At 37.3% G+C, this 14,146-nt stretch overlaps 2 protein-coding genes across 3 annotated transcripts in view; both read right to left on the bottom strand.

Annotated features, from left to right (window-relative positions):
• LOC150080729 (TBC1 domain family member 1-like) overlaps positions 1–11,469 on the bottom strand; it is a 339,728-nt gene extending 328,259 nt beyond the window's left edge. For both annotated transcript variants that reach the window (XM_090381763.1, XM_090381761.1), the window contains exon 1: positions 10,672–11,469. In XM_090381763.1, the coding sequence (XP_090237889.1) occupies positions 10,672–11,136 (465 nt within the window). In that variant the 5' untranslated portion in view covers positions 11,137–11,469. The remainder of the gene's footprint in view (positions 1–10,671) is intronic.
• A 576-nt stretch (positions 11,470–12,045) lies between these two features.
• The window catches only part of LOC150080730 (kelch-like protein 10), a 46,183-nt gene continuing 44,082 nt past the window's right edge, over positions 12,046–14,146 (bottom strand). Inside the window, exon 6 of the mRNA XM_090380798.1 lies at positions 12,046–12,327. Within this exon, the coding sequence (XP_090236924.1) occupies positions 12,046–12,327 (282 nt within the window). The remainder of the gene's footprint in view (positions 12,328–14,146) is intronic.

The raw sequence follows: 14,146 nt of genomic DNA on the forward strand, positions 1-14,146 counted from the left end.
AGGTGGCAGTGATCACAGTGTACTGATGTGGGATTTACTTAAAGATATAATTACCATCAGGGGTAAAGGAAAGGATTTTTGCTTCCGTAAAGGTGAGTACAGTGGTCTCAGACAGTTTTTAAATTCTGTACAGTGGGATAAACTGAAGATGTTACCAACAGTAAATTCTAAGTGGGAAGCATTCAAGGAATTAATCGTGGAAGCTACTAAAAGTTTCATACCTATTAAGAAATATTGTTCAAGGTTTAGACCTAAATGGTTATCAAATGAACTAATGACACTCGTGACAGAGAAGAAAAATGCATGGGATGCATATAAATTATCAAGCGACTCAGAAGCCTGTGGCAGATATAAGCTAGTCTGTAATCAGGTCACAAAGGAGGTTAGGCAGGCGAAGGCAAATTACGAGAAATCTTTGGCAAAGGATGCTAAGAAACACAGCAAGGATTTGTTTACTTATATAAACTCTAAAAGGAAGGGGATGAATCTGATTGGTCCACTTGACATCGATGGTTCGACTGTTGATGATCCTGCTCAGATAGCAAACAAACTGAATGAGTATTTTGCATCTACATTCACACATGAGGAGTTATTAAGGTTTGAAAATGGCTGAAGGTTATCAAATTGTAGCAGGGTGCTTAATGATTTTATAATAACTGAGAGCAAAGTGGAGGAGAAATTGTTGAAGTTAAACATAAGAAAGGCACCTGGGGTGGATGGGATCTATCCAGTTATATTAAAGGAGGCGGCAAAGCAACTAAGCAAACCCTTAGCCATAATTATGAGAGCATCCTTAGACTCAGGGGAGGTCCCCACGGACTGGAGATGTGCAAATGTATCCCCAATTCACAAAGGGGGATCGAAGGGTGACACGAGTAATTACAGACCAGTTAGTTTAACTTCTGTTCTGGGTAAAGTAATGGAGTCACTGGTTAAAGATGAATTGTAGGATCATCTAGACAAGACTGCAGCAATAATTCAGACACAGCATGGGTTTGTTAAGGGAAAGTCTTGTCTGACAAATTTAATAGGATATTATGATGTGGTTACAAAGGAACTGGATGCAAAAAATAATTTTGATATCATATATTTGGATTTCAGGAAAGCTTTTGACACTGTTGCCCATGGAAGACTATTGTACAAATTGGAGCGGAATGGTATTAAGGGTAAGTTTCTACAATAGATAAAAGGATGGTTGAGTGGGAGAAGACAGAGGGTGGTAATCAATGGGTGCCGCTCTTCGTGGACTAATGTTATTAGTGGAGTCCCACAGGGTTTGGTGTTGGGTCCATCGTTGTTTTGTATATTTATCAATGATATTGATGAAGGTATATCAGGCTTAGTGTCGAAGTTTGCAGATGATACAAAGGTTGGCAGGGTTGTTAATGACAGTAATGGCAGTGTGCCACTGCAACAGGATCTAGAAAATTTGGGCAGATGGGCTAAGAAGTGGCAACTGAAGTTTAACCTTGACAAATGCAAAGTACTGCATATGGGTAGAAGTAACCCCAGAGAAACGTACTAACTGTGTGGTACTACACTTAAGGTGGCAGAAAATGAAAAAGACCTGGGAGTAATTGTGCAGTCAGATATGAAGTTTTCTGAGCAATGCAGACAGGCTGCCAGGGCAGGTCATGGGGTTTTGTCAATGATATATAGGAATTTTGCTAGCAGAGAAAAGGAGGTGATTGTCCCTCTGTATAAGGCAATGGTCAGGCCACGCTTTGAGTACTGCGTAGAGGTCTGGAGGCCTCATTTTAAGAAGGATGTAGATTTGCTTGAGCGTGTACAGATAAGGGCAACAAGATTAGTGAGGGGAATGAAGGGATCCTCTTACCAAGAGAGGCTTAAGTTCTGCAGATTGTAGTGGCTGGAGACTAGTAGTGTATTGAAGTGTATAAGGCCTTGAATGGGTTGAGCACGCTGAATTCTGATGGGATCCTTCCACTTGTTCAGATTACGAACCTAAGGGAGCATAAATTGAAATTAAGAAAAGACAGATGTAGAATAGATGTGCGGAAATTTGCCTTTAGCCAGCGGGTGGTTAATTGCTGGAACAAACTTCCATCTGTCGTTGTGGAAGTTGATAGGCTAAATAAATTTAAGGAGGAACTGGACAGGGATTTGGAGGGAATGGTGTGATTTTTTTTTTTTTTTTTTTTTTTGGCTGATGCTGCATAAGCTGATACACTTGCTTTCTTGCATCACATGCCACTACTACTACTACTACGTTAGAGCTACCTAGTTACTACAATTAAAAATTGGAATTCCCTACCACTCTATACAAAAACAATGGCTGCAAGATTCGAACCAAATAACGGTTTTACGTATATTAAGTAGTAATCTACAAAAACTCTTTATCTAAATTAAAAATAAAAATAACCAGCGTAACTATGACTATAAGACTACGTATAAAGTACAAGATAAAATAACAATTAGGTAAATAAAAAGGCAAACATCGCTTTTTCGGAACCTGTAATTCACAGCTGTAATTTTAAAGAGAGTCATCGTCCTCTCCTAGTGTATTAGCAGCGATAATACACTAGAAACTTTTGAAACTTAACAAGAGTATTCCCTTCTAATTTTGGAGGAAAAAGCAGTTTGTCTTGTCTTCTGGAGAGAGCATTACTTTCACTACGTTTAGCGTTCTCCTAGGACGTAGTCCCCCCACAAGATTCATAATTTGAAGGAAATCTATATTTTTAGTTTATAAGTTGTACTATGGAGCTGTTATTAACTATTATATAATTTTATATAAAATTATAAAACTAATTTTATCTTAGTTTCTCCTAATTAGTATTAATAACGGAAAAATTTTGCAAGGAAGGAAGTTTATTTCTGCATCAATTAAATAAATTGTCCACTGCAATTGCCAGTCCATTCTAATTATTGAGCGGTCGTATAAACGCCTTTGAATTTTGGGTTAGGAGATCTTTCAAGTACAAAATATTGAAAACACACACACACACACACACACACACACACACACACACACACGAAATGTAATACTGTATATACTGTGTTATGTATATTATAAATACACTTTCTAGCAACTAGAAGAACATTAGAGCTTGAAAATCTTAAAAAAAAACAAGTGAGATCTTAATGTAATGATAGAGATCCATAAAACGCTCACAGGCTGTAATTCAGTTATAGAGCGATAAATAAATTCGCTAAGGATTTTATTACTTACTCAACAAGATAGCTTTAATTTGGTTGGACAGCTTTGAGGTAATTTTAGCTAAACACCTCGCTCGTATAGGGCGTGGGTGAAATCCTTGCCATATTGCGACATATGAATGTGTCAGTTATCAAAATTTAATTCTCTGAATTGAACGGACATTCCTGTGCCCGTTAAAATTTATTAATTACATGCTAAATTTTTATTCTGAACAGGTAAAAGAAGTAGGAATTCACCTTTGAATACGAAATGTCAACAAAATTCATATATTTTCTTTCTCACATAAGTGATAAACTAATTTTTTCTCCCTAAACGTAGGGAATCTATCACGCGCTTCAGTTTAGTAATTTCTTTCGTTATGTTCAAAAAGGAACATGATATGTTTAAGAATTATTCATATTAGGGTTACTCGAGAACAACCTCATCCGCCCTGTGTGTATGATGTATATCATTTGCATATATCCTCTGGTCAGTTTGCTTGTTTTGCTGGGCGAAAAACCCCCCATGCTTGAAAAGAAAAACTTTGCTACCCTTTTCTGAGACCTATCAACTCAGCCAGGGAGTAAAAAAGCTCGTAAAAGTTCCTCGCGTCATTGACCGGATTTGAAGCGGAGCCTTCCCCCCCACTGGAGGGGAGGAGGATGGTGGTTATAACCAATGCTGTCCGTGAAAATAAGGAACTTTTATATATATTTTTCAGTTATAATTTGAAATAGCCACAACAAAGTTGAAGGAATCACACTGACTGGTTCTAATGTCTGAGACTACCACCTGAATTTAATGATAACAAATAGGCCTGAAGTAGCCGAGTAGTCAGTACTGTAGTACACGCTCTTTGAGTAGACCGGCGTTGAAGCCCGTGATTGCTAAATACGATTAACATTTGTACTGATTGATTGATTTATTGTAAGCTCCACTGACCTGGTAGTCGTGCCTGAGTATAAACAAGAACATTTTTTTAATAGCTAATTACTTATCTTGTTTTTTTTGGTATATATATTGACTGTTATACTCATAAAATTTGCCTTTGTGAGAAGGGTATAGCAAGTCATACAAGTTTAAATAGTTTATAAACAAGTTCACTCTACATGGAGTACCGCAGAGTAAAATTTTAAATAGTGCCTTGCAAATGGACTTTTTATGGAATACAAAACTTCTAGTAAAAAAAAAAAAGTAAAGTGCAGCCATTATCAACCCACTGCAGGGTGGAAGCCTCCTCAACAATTCATGCTGAGGGAAATGGACCATAATCTGCCACGCTGGTCCAGTGCGAGTTGGCAGATCGACCGTATTCAGCAGTCAGGGGCTTGAACCCCGGTCTACTCAAAGAGCGTGTGCTACTGCACTCCCGCTCCTGCCCACTCGGCTACGGAGGCTTCTAGTACTAACTCTTAACATTTACCATCACGCATTCTGAAATATCTTTTAAGTTAAAATTTCAAAAATATTTTATTATCAAATTAAAGACATGAGTAATTATATGTTAATCTATGAAAGATAACAAATGGTTATTTAAAAATAAAAATTAGCAGTACCTTTATGTACAATGTTTGAATTTTAGTTTCGTTTGGTTATTAGTAACGTCTTTCGCTAGAATGCATTGTTTTATATACCCACATACACACTGGACAAAAAAAAAAAATAAAATAAAAAATACTAACCTCTATTCAATGTCGAATATGGCCGCCTTTGTTATGAATAACAGCAAGTGTGCCGCGCGGTAGTGCGTTTTGATCTAATTGTAACCATTCTTCCAACTAAATATCGCGTAGCTGCGACAAAGTTGAAGGAAGAGGACTTCGCTACCGAATAGCTCTCTCTCCAGTATATCCCACATATTTTCAATAGGATTGAGATCAGGTGAATGGGGGGGGGTAGAAAAGATTATTATTATTTATTTGGTTTTTTTTTTTTAGGAGCATTAGCAACTAAGGCCATATTGCTCCGGGATATGCGGTGGTCATTCCCTGACCTTTCCATCCTCCGTATTTGGTGGTGACGGGCTCGAACCCCGGTCTAATCAAGAAGTGTATGCTACGCACTGCTACTCCTTCCTACCTGGCTATGGAGGCGCCCGGCAGACAAGATGGTGGAAATCCACGTTATGTTCTCCGAACCACTCTTGCATGATTCCGTCACGATGCGCTGTTGCATTGTCATCCATAAAGTGGCCATTATCTTTGGGATAAAAGCGTAACATTGCAGGGTGCAGTAGATCTGATACAAAATTCAGGTACTCCCTGGATGACATTGAAGTACTCCCCGGTATCAATGGATGCTTGGGTTATTTTAACAAGGCAAACAGGGTCCATCACTTCGTGAGGTTCTAGCCACACTCTCTGTCTACCATCAGTGCAAAACAAAGTGTATCCTAATTCACCTGACCACATGACCTTCTTCCATTGTTCCTTGTCCAATCACGACGTTCTTGGAAGAACTGCAAACGGATTTTTATGTTTTTTTTTATTTTTATTTTTCTGAACAAGTGGCTTCCAAATAGGCAGGCGGCTGTCAATACCCAATTGAAGAGATTATATGAAACAGGGCAGTTCTGGGCTTGGTTGAATTCAGATGTTATTGGCTGCACTCTGGATGTCTTATTTTTCCGTACAGTCCTTAGAGTACGACGGTTTCGCTCTTGAAGTGTTGTTTTTTTGCCACATTTACACCTTTCAGATGTGAAAGAGCTGCTTGCTTCCAGTCATTAAAAGCCTTTGAAATGGATGCTTTTGAGAAACCCGTTATGTCTTTTTTTTTTTTCTTGAATCCTGGCTTCTACTAAACGTGCACCCACGCAAACACCTTTTCAAAGTCTGATAGATCACTCTTTTTCCCATTCGGGCTTCGGATTACTGCAGTCGAATAGCCCGTGCAGTCTTTATACTGAACGGGGCAATACGTCATCACCTCATGTCACAGATTTATTTGTATCTATTTGCATTTATTTAATAAATAAATAAATTTTCTGTTTATACTCCGGGACGACCAAACGGTCAGAGTTCACAATTACAAGAAACAGCACCGTATTCAGCAGTCACGGGCTTGAACCCCGGTCACTTAAGGCACGTGTACTTATGCACCCGCGCGCCTGACCACTAGGCTACGGCGGCCTTTGCATTTCTTCTGTTAGTGGCTCGTTAATACAAAGGTTCTTATTATTATTATTTTTTTTGGCCAGTGTGTGTAGAACTTGGTATTTTCGGTGTAGACTTTTCTTGATGGAGGTGTGAGTCGGCTTTGTGATGATTTCATTTGGTGATAAATGCAAAAAGTCGACTGTATTCAAAGATATTTGAAAATGCATGTTATAAATGTTAAGAATCAGTCCTGTGATTGCACTTTAGTATATTTCTAGAACACATATGCAAAGTCATTTTACTATACCTGGAGGTATATCAGATTCTGTGATCGATTTGCTTGTGATATTTGTAATCCAAGTGGACCGTAGAATGCCATGGTGGTTGGTTATAAAGGTCTAAAATAAGGTTACGTGCAAGTGGTTAGTTTATTTAATCATTAAATTTCCATACTGGTGACATACTTTTTTATTCATATCTCTCATTTTTATATAACTTCTTTCAAATGTTTTTCGGGAAAATTCAGGAATACATGTAGTTAGGGAAAAAAGATCACGTATACTCGAAGTAAAAAATCATAACTGAAACTTATTAATTGTTATTATATACAAGCATACAAGCACAATGTCAGTTAGTCATTTGCGCAAACACATCTATTACTTAATTTCGTATTTAAAAATGAACTCATTAAATTTTGTTTGATATTATAAACTCAGTTGCCACCGCCACTCTGCTGGGAGCTTCAATACGTTGAGGTCCCTATACACACTCAGTTAAAATGCGCAGTTTAACTGTAACAAAAAAATAAAAATAAAAAACTGAATGAAAAACTGAACGGCGTTCTCCTATACAGGGCATAAGTTCCACATTAGTTTTGTCATTTCGTTCAGCGCTTTTGTGAGTTCGGGGTTGCCATGAATAGAAGAAAAGGGATCATTTGTTTGCGTGCCGCATTGGCTTGATTAATATCAGAAAAGAAGAGGAAAAGAAGAATATGGAGTAAGCTGTGGTATTTGAAAAGGAATATTACGTCTAATATAAACCTCAACGAATTGTGGGAAACGGATATAGATGACTACAAAAACTATTTGTAGTCCTTAATTCGATGCAACATCTAGAGTTAATATACTGTTGTCAGGCGTTTCCTGTTCAACAAAGAACATCAACTCCTTAAAATACCATAAAGATGGTGTGTATATATCATTAGTGAATGCTCCCGATCATTTTGAGTCAATTACTTTTTTTAATTCCTTGCGAGAAGTTGAAGGCAAGGAATTAATTTTTTTTTCACTACACTTTCTCTCGTTGCTTCTGGCTCTATAACTCTTAATTTGTCTACGAGTGTATCCTGTGCCAGTCCTTTTTTCTCATTCGGTTACTGTAAAAAACATGTCCCACGTCCCACAGTACCGGTAAACCTCTGTAGCACTCAATAAAATTCAGAATAACCTCCATTTTCTTTATAGACTCCATGATGAAAGCTGGATGCGAATTGAGCAAACTACTTCCCTGATATAACTGCGCATTTAACTGCGTGAATCACGACTTGTTTGCTTAGTTCTACGAACTGTGCTAATCCCTGAGTAAAATGCAGAAGTTACTCAGTTTTTCGCTCAGTTATGATGTCATCCAGTTAAACTGCACATTTTAACTGAGCGTGCCTTTACGGAATTTCAGTCGGTGAGCGCGTTATAAAGAGGGACTACTCACGCTGTTCGTACTACAAAGCCACTGACGAAACATACTTGTAGTTCCGCCACCCCTGTAGAATGGTGGGGGGAAACGTTTGTATGGTAGTATGATTGCTAAAGAGTGCACCCTATTTGATAAATATGAGCTCCCAGTTGACTGGTTAAAATTAAGGATGACAAATCCTGATTCTTAAGTGTTTGTTAATCTGTCATTGGCCTTGAAAATTATAAGGTCATTCAGATGAAAACAATCATAATAGTTTAGTCAATAATTAGTATAAAGATAAACTTTTTACCTTACCTTACCATTATTTGAAATTATTCGGCATTTTTTTCAGAAGATCCAAACCTGTGCGGACTATAAAACGTCCCTGTTTAATTTCTCAGCCTACCTGTAATTCTTTGTTTTTGTTAACTGGAATACGCTGGTTATTTTTAAGGGCGTTCATAAATGCGTAAAGCACTTATTGTCTTCACTGTGTCCGTCTGTCTGTCATACGTTCGCATGAAACAACTAGATTCCCAGTGAGCGGATGTTCATGAAATTTTATATTTGATTTACGTTTGATTCGGTTACATAGATTTGCTAGCTGTCCCATGTTTCATTAAATGGGACAAATCTAAATCTAATAATAATAATAATTATTATTATTAATTTATTTTTTCAACTGGTCATCCATATACTGTAGCTTAAATAATAAGAGGAAACCTCATACCTTTTTAGTAGGACTGTGATTCTCTCAACACTCAATCGCGAATGATTATAATATGAACCTACCCCACGTGCATAGTCATAAATAAATCAAATTAAAATAACTATTAATTAAAATCATCATACCTTCAATTCTCATATCCGCCAAGCGAATCGGAAAGAGTTACGGAAAGACGGCGGCCACCAACCCCCCCACTCCAAAAAAACAACCAACATCGCATGCCACCATGAGAATTGAAAAACAATTGTCGCAAAACCCTAAAAATCACGACACAAATAAATATCCATTAATTCACACACAATTTAAACTTTAAAACCGTTTTATAACTTCTTTTAAGAGACCAACTTATTCGGTTTGTTACCGTATTCACAAGAAGTACAAAAGTGATTCGCGAATAATATCCCCCCCCCTGTTTTATATAAAATTAACGACACCTGACACGAGATTATTTATATAGACCAATGTATGAATTACTGTTCATAAATGCGCAGTAATTCAATGTATGAATTACTATTCATACATTGAATTAAGTTTTAAAGTTTAAATTGTGTGTGGATTAATGGATATTTATTTGTTTAGTGGTTTTTAGGGTTTTGCGATAATTGTTGGTTGGTTGGTTTTTTCGGGGGTTGGTGGCCGCCGTCTTTCCGTAACTCTTTCCGATTCGCTTGGCGTGATATGAGAATTGAAGGTACGATGATTTTAATTAATAGCTATTTTAATTTGATTTATTTATGACTATGCACGTGGGGTAGGTTCATATTGTAATCATTCGCGATTGAGTGTTGAGAGAATCACAGTCCTACTAAAAAGGTATGAGGTTTCCTCTTATAATTTAAGATTATTATAATAATAGGACTTATTGGGTTTTATAGTCCCTTTTGATTCGAATTAATAATATACTGTAGCTGTACGCTGGGACATTCCGTCCCTTTTGATTCGAATTAATAATATACTGTAGCTGTACGCTGGGACATTCCGTCCCTTTTGATTCGAATTAATAATATACTGTAGCTGTATGCTGGGACATTCCGTTTGTGGGAGTGTGCTGTTTGGAGGAATGGAATGACAATATGGCAGATGCGCATAAAAATTCTCGGTTTAATCGCTGTGCATATTCAAGTGTCGCTTTTATTTAGAGAGCTCATTTCTTGTTATCAATTTACTGAATATACGAATAATAAATTATTATTGTTTGTTTATTATATTAATCACAGAAGATCGATGACGTATACGCCGCCTTTCATTTTTATTGAAAATCCAGGAATATATAAGTAAAGTTTCTGTTAGGTTTAGTTTTTGTTTAGTTTCTGTTACTCGCTCAACTTTCTGTCTTTACAGAAAGTTAAGTGAGTATATTAATCGAAACTTTCGTACGATATGTAAAAATAAAAGTGAAGAATATTAAAAGTTAATTAACGTAGTAAAACGTGTGGAAACCCGCTTTTATTGGTAATCAAGTTATCCGCACAATACATAAGCCACTTGGCTCAACGACATCGGACATCCGCCACACAAACTGTTGATAACTATGAATTTGCTCAAGTGTCCTTCAACTGTTATGAGCCCACCGTTTTTCTAAAAGGAGTAGTGTCACCTTAATTTCTGTTTTTGTTAACCGTGACATCATTTTTTCTGAGCTATATTATTGTGATGTCTTAATTTCCATCGCTGTTTTCGCTTCCATTCAGTATAGTTTATTCTGAAAGGAGTAATCATATGAACATACTAATCCTCATATAAAATGAGATAACTCCTGACTTTTGGAACTGTGTTATAAAATGATTAATGCAATTGTCATCGGTGATATATACGATGAATACTACAGCATTACTGAAGTGTTTTCAGAAAAATTATTTGAAAAAAACTAGTTTAATCCATGTTTATAGGTATATGTGCCCACAACCATTGAAATAAGATGTTTAGTATGTGCCAGGTATAACATCAAGAAGAAACCAGTAACTACGGTTATTTTTACATTATTGACGACTCAGTTAAGCGTGACTTACCGTGTCTTCTCCCGCAGCCTGGAAGACGTGACATAGACATATGTCAGTGACGTTGTCTCGCGTGACGTAAGTAAACCACTTCCGGTCAAGAGCTGGCTGGGCAAATTTTGATATGGTAAGAAGTTTGTGATCAAACACTTGACGACCATTCTTCACGTTTACACCTTGTAGAGAATCGTCGGTGACCGTCAAGAACACGTTATGTGCCCTCGGTGTTCCCAGACGTTTGACCTCTGCCACAATCCACGGTAGCATCGGCTGAGTGTGCCATCGTTCTACCAAAGCACGGCCATAGTATTTGACTATGAAGGTGCGCTGAAGTCTGCTTAAAGTTCTCTGAGGTGAGAAAGATGGGTTAATGTCGTGTCTCATTCTGTCGTCAGCAGAAACGACACTTCCTCCTACACTGCCGGCTTCTCCGCTGATCGGTTGATCACATTTCTGGTCTCGTGCGTGGTGATTCATTTTTAGCCTCTCTTAATATTTTCTTTTCTGTTGAGGCAGAATCTGCACAGACTGCAAACGTATCCGAAGTGAGCAGCGCTACCTTCTTAAGCAAACCCTGCTCATACAGCACGATGAGCTTTGCTGTTCAAAGCAGCTTGCGTCTACCCAGACTGCACGACGCTCTGCCTCTGCAGCGCTTGTCAGCAAACGATAGCGTTTATCTGCATTACAGGAGGATGCACAGAGAACCACGTAGTGATAACATCACCGCTCGAAGCAGCAGGCTCCGGTATGAACTTGCATCCATACATCCGACGGAGAGGCACAAAAATCACAAGCCAACGTACTCGCAGTAACCCACTCTCCAAGACGCCACACTCAGCTGATTGCGTGCAGTAACGACGCCGCCAAGTGGCATAACCTCAACCATTTCAATGATATTAGTAGGTAGCGCTCGTGTGCGGAGTAAAACCAGCTGTTTGGTACTCCGCAGTGTCGTCACCACTTGGACGCATCCCAAGCTTCATGAAGAAAATAATGAGGAGAAAGGAATGCTTTCTAAGGATTATTTTAAACGAATATTTACGCTGCCTGTTTCTGTTTTCGTATAATCATGCAGTTTAATCATTTTGAAGCATTTTTGATGGCCCCGAAATTTATTGATTTCAGTTTATAATTTTCACGGAATACTTTGTTTTTAAAAATATCCAGAATGTGTAAATGTCATAAAGGTCAAAAAGCAAAATATGTATTAAAATTTTTAATGATCGTTTATCACAGCTTACTGTTTTTTGTATTTTTTATTTATTTATTTTTATATATTTTATTTACCACATTGGTTGCTATAATAGGAAAATACTAAATGTAGTATGAGACGTCCGGACATCACTCCTATAAAAGTTATATTCGCGTAGCATATTTTTTGGTCTATATGCTTGGATTAGGAATAGTAACAGGATGATCATGGTATAAACGACCTATTTGAAGAAGTTTCTGTCTTTTTTCCTCCATTAGACGATGTCTATTTTTATGAATATAATCGCGAACGTTGGGAAGTGCCGATATGACACATGCTGCCAATGCTGAGCGAACAGTATTCATATCCGTGGCTTCATACCAATCATTATTTTCATCATCATAGCATTCTACGTGGTAGATGGTGGTCACTCCATTGAATCCCCCAATTACGAAGATCATATCATCCATGACCTAGTGTAGATACAGCATAAAAATAGTTTGAAATATGATAAAGACATTTTTGTAATTTCGCTCTCTCTCTCTTTCATATATTTATATACTTTATATAGTTTTCTTACCTTTTCTGGGTTTAAATTTAAGAGTGTATATAACCACATTATTCGAAAATGGCGCATTCGGTAGAGTGGGCTTAAAATAATTCCAGGATAAACGAATTGTGGTTTACGATATGGCTTTCATCACTCTGTTGGGGGTGAACCCACCGTTTTTTTATATATTTTTTTAAACTCTAATGCATTTCTTACAGTTTGAAAAGTTAGATGGCAGCACTGTACGAATTGAAAATGATGTCGCAGAGGAAAAAACGGTGAATTCTGCGACTGCTTTTATTGAAATTTTGTTTTGTTCCGCTTAAGTGCGAAGTTCTGCGAGGACCGAACTTCTGATAAGACTCTTTGTGAATGGAAAGAAATGGCTTTTTTTTTTTTTTTTTTGATAAGTGTGGCAGTCAATCCCATCTTTAAAGCAATATCCTTGACGCTGACAGCATCCGCTGTGTTAGCGTCAAAACCGCTGCTCTTCCACATCATGCACGAAAAAATAGTTTGATTCTCTTCAGGAGGGGATAAGATTTTATGTTCTTTTCACATGATCTAATTATTCGGTCTCTAGTGAAGGTTTTTTTCCTCCTTGAAACTCCAGTTTTTCGTTCCGTAAAACAGCAAGCTGATCAGAAGATATAGTTTACAGACAAATTATATACTGATCTCCTCATGGCCGTAACTGCTGCCTCAGCTCTTATTCTAAACAAGGCAGTCCTCTGAAGTAACTCTTGATCCAAGAGAAAACAGTAGCATTCTTCTTGTATATTTAACCCTGATGCCTGACAGATTAGGTATAATTTCTTAGATAGTAGGCAGAAGGATCCATTGTGTAAATGCATGTTTGTCTTTTTTGGATTTTATTGTAAATGTGTTCTAAAGAAATATATCAAGGTAATTGGACCAATGGATTAGATTAGATTAAACATCAGGTCTAGACAATTTTATTATAACAGTTTTTTTTACCTCAACATAAGTGATTTTATTGCCATTAAATTCGAATAAAAGTGTTTAATTTCGAGGCTGTTTAGTAAACTTAAAGGGAGTATGATATGATTTCCTGAAACAAAGAGATATAACAATATGCCAGTGTGAAAGTTACTATTTGGTCTTCTGTGACAGTCGAGGGAAGAAGGGAGAAGCTTTTAACATCGGACATCATTTTAACGGACGGAAGAAAATGTAGCGTTCAAAACCATTTTCACCCGCATTCAAGTAAAATGTTACATTATGCAGTCCACGCTATGCCGGACTGTATAACGTAACATCGACTATTATCGTATTATAATATGTATTATCGACTATTATGTATGTATAAGAATTGTTTGTAGAGAACTATAACAGATGCATAGAATTTTCAGAATACACGTTACCATGGAAAGAGAATTACTGTGATCTGTTCAGCATTCTTTGGTCTCAGAAGATGCAATGTCCCACTTTGGAGGATTCATCACCTCTCAACCTCCAATACCTCCATTGTTTGGTAGATTACAATCTAGGGATGACAATGGAGAAAATGTAATTCACGCTTAAAGTCACTATTTGGTTTGGCATGAGTCAAACCAAATAGCTTGCTTCATTAGCCTATATATGTTACGGGATACCACGAACGGCCGAACGCAATTTAAAGATGTTCGATAAGTTACGACAAGGTTCCTGTAAAAATTGTTGTTCGTACATGAATGATTGTGTCCCACCACATTTTCGCACTAACCTTCTTGCGTGCCTGA

This window comes from Mastigoproctus giganteus, chromosome 9 (genome assembly GCF_048544385.1).
Source record: "Mastigoproctus giganteus isolate SK-2022 chromosome 9, ASM4854438v1, whole genome shotgun sequence".
NCBI lineage: Eukaryota > Metazoa > Arthropoda > Arachnida > Uropygi > Thelyphonidae > Mastigoproctus > Mastigoproctus giganteus.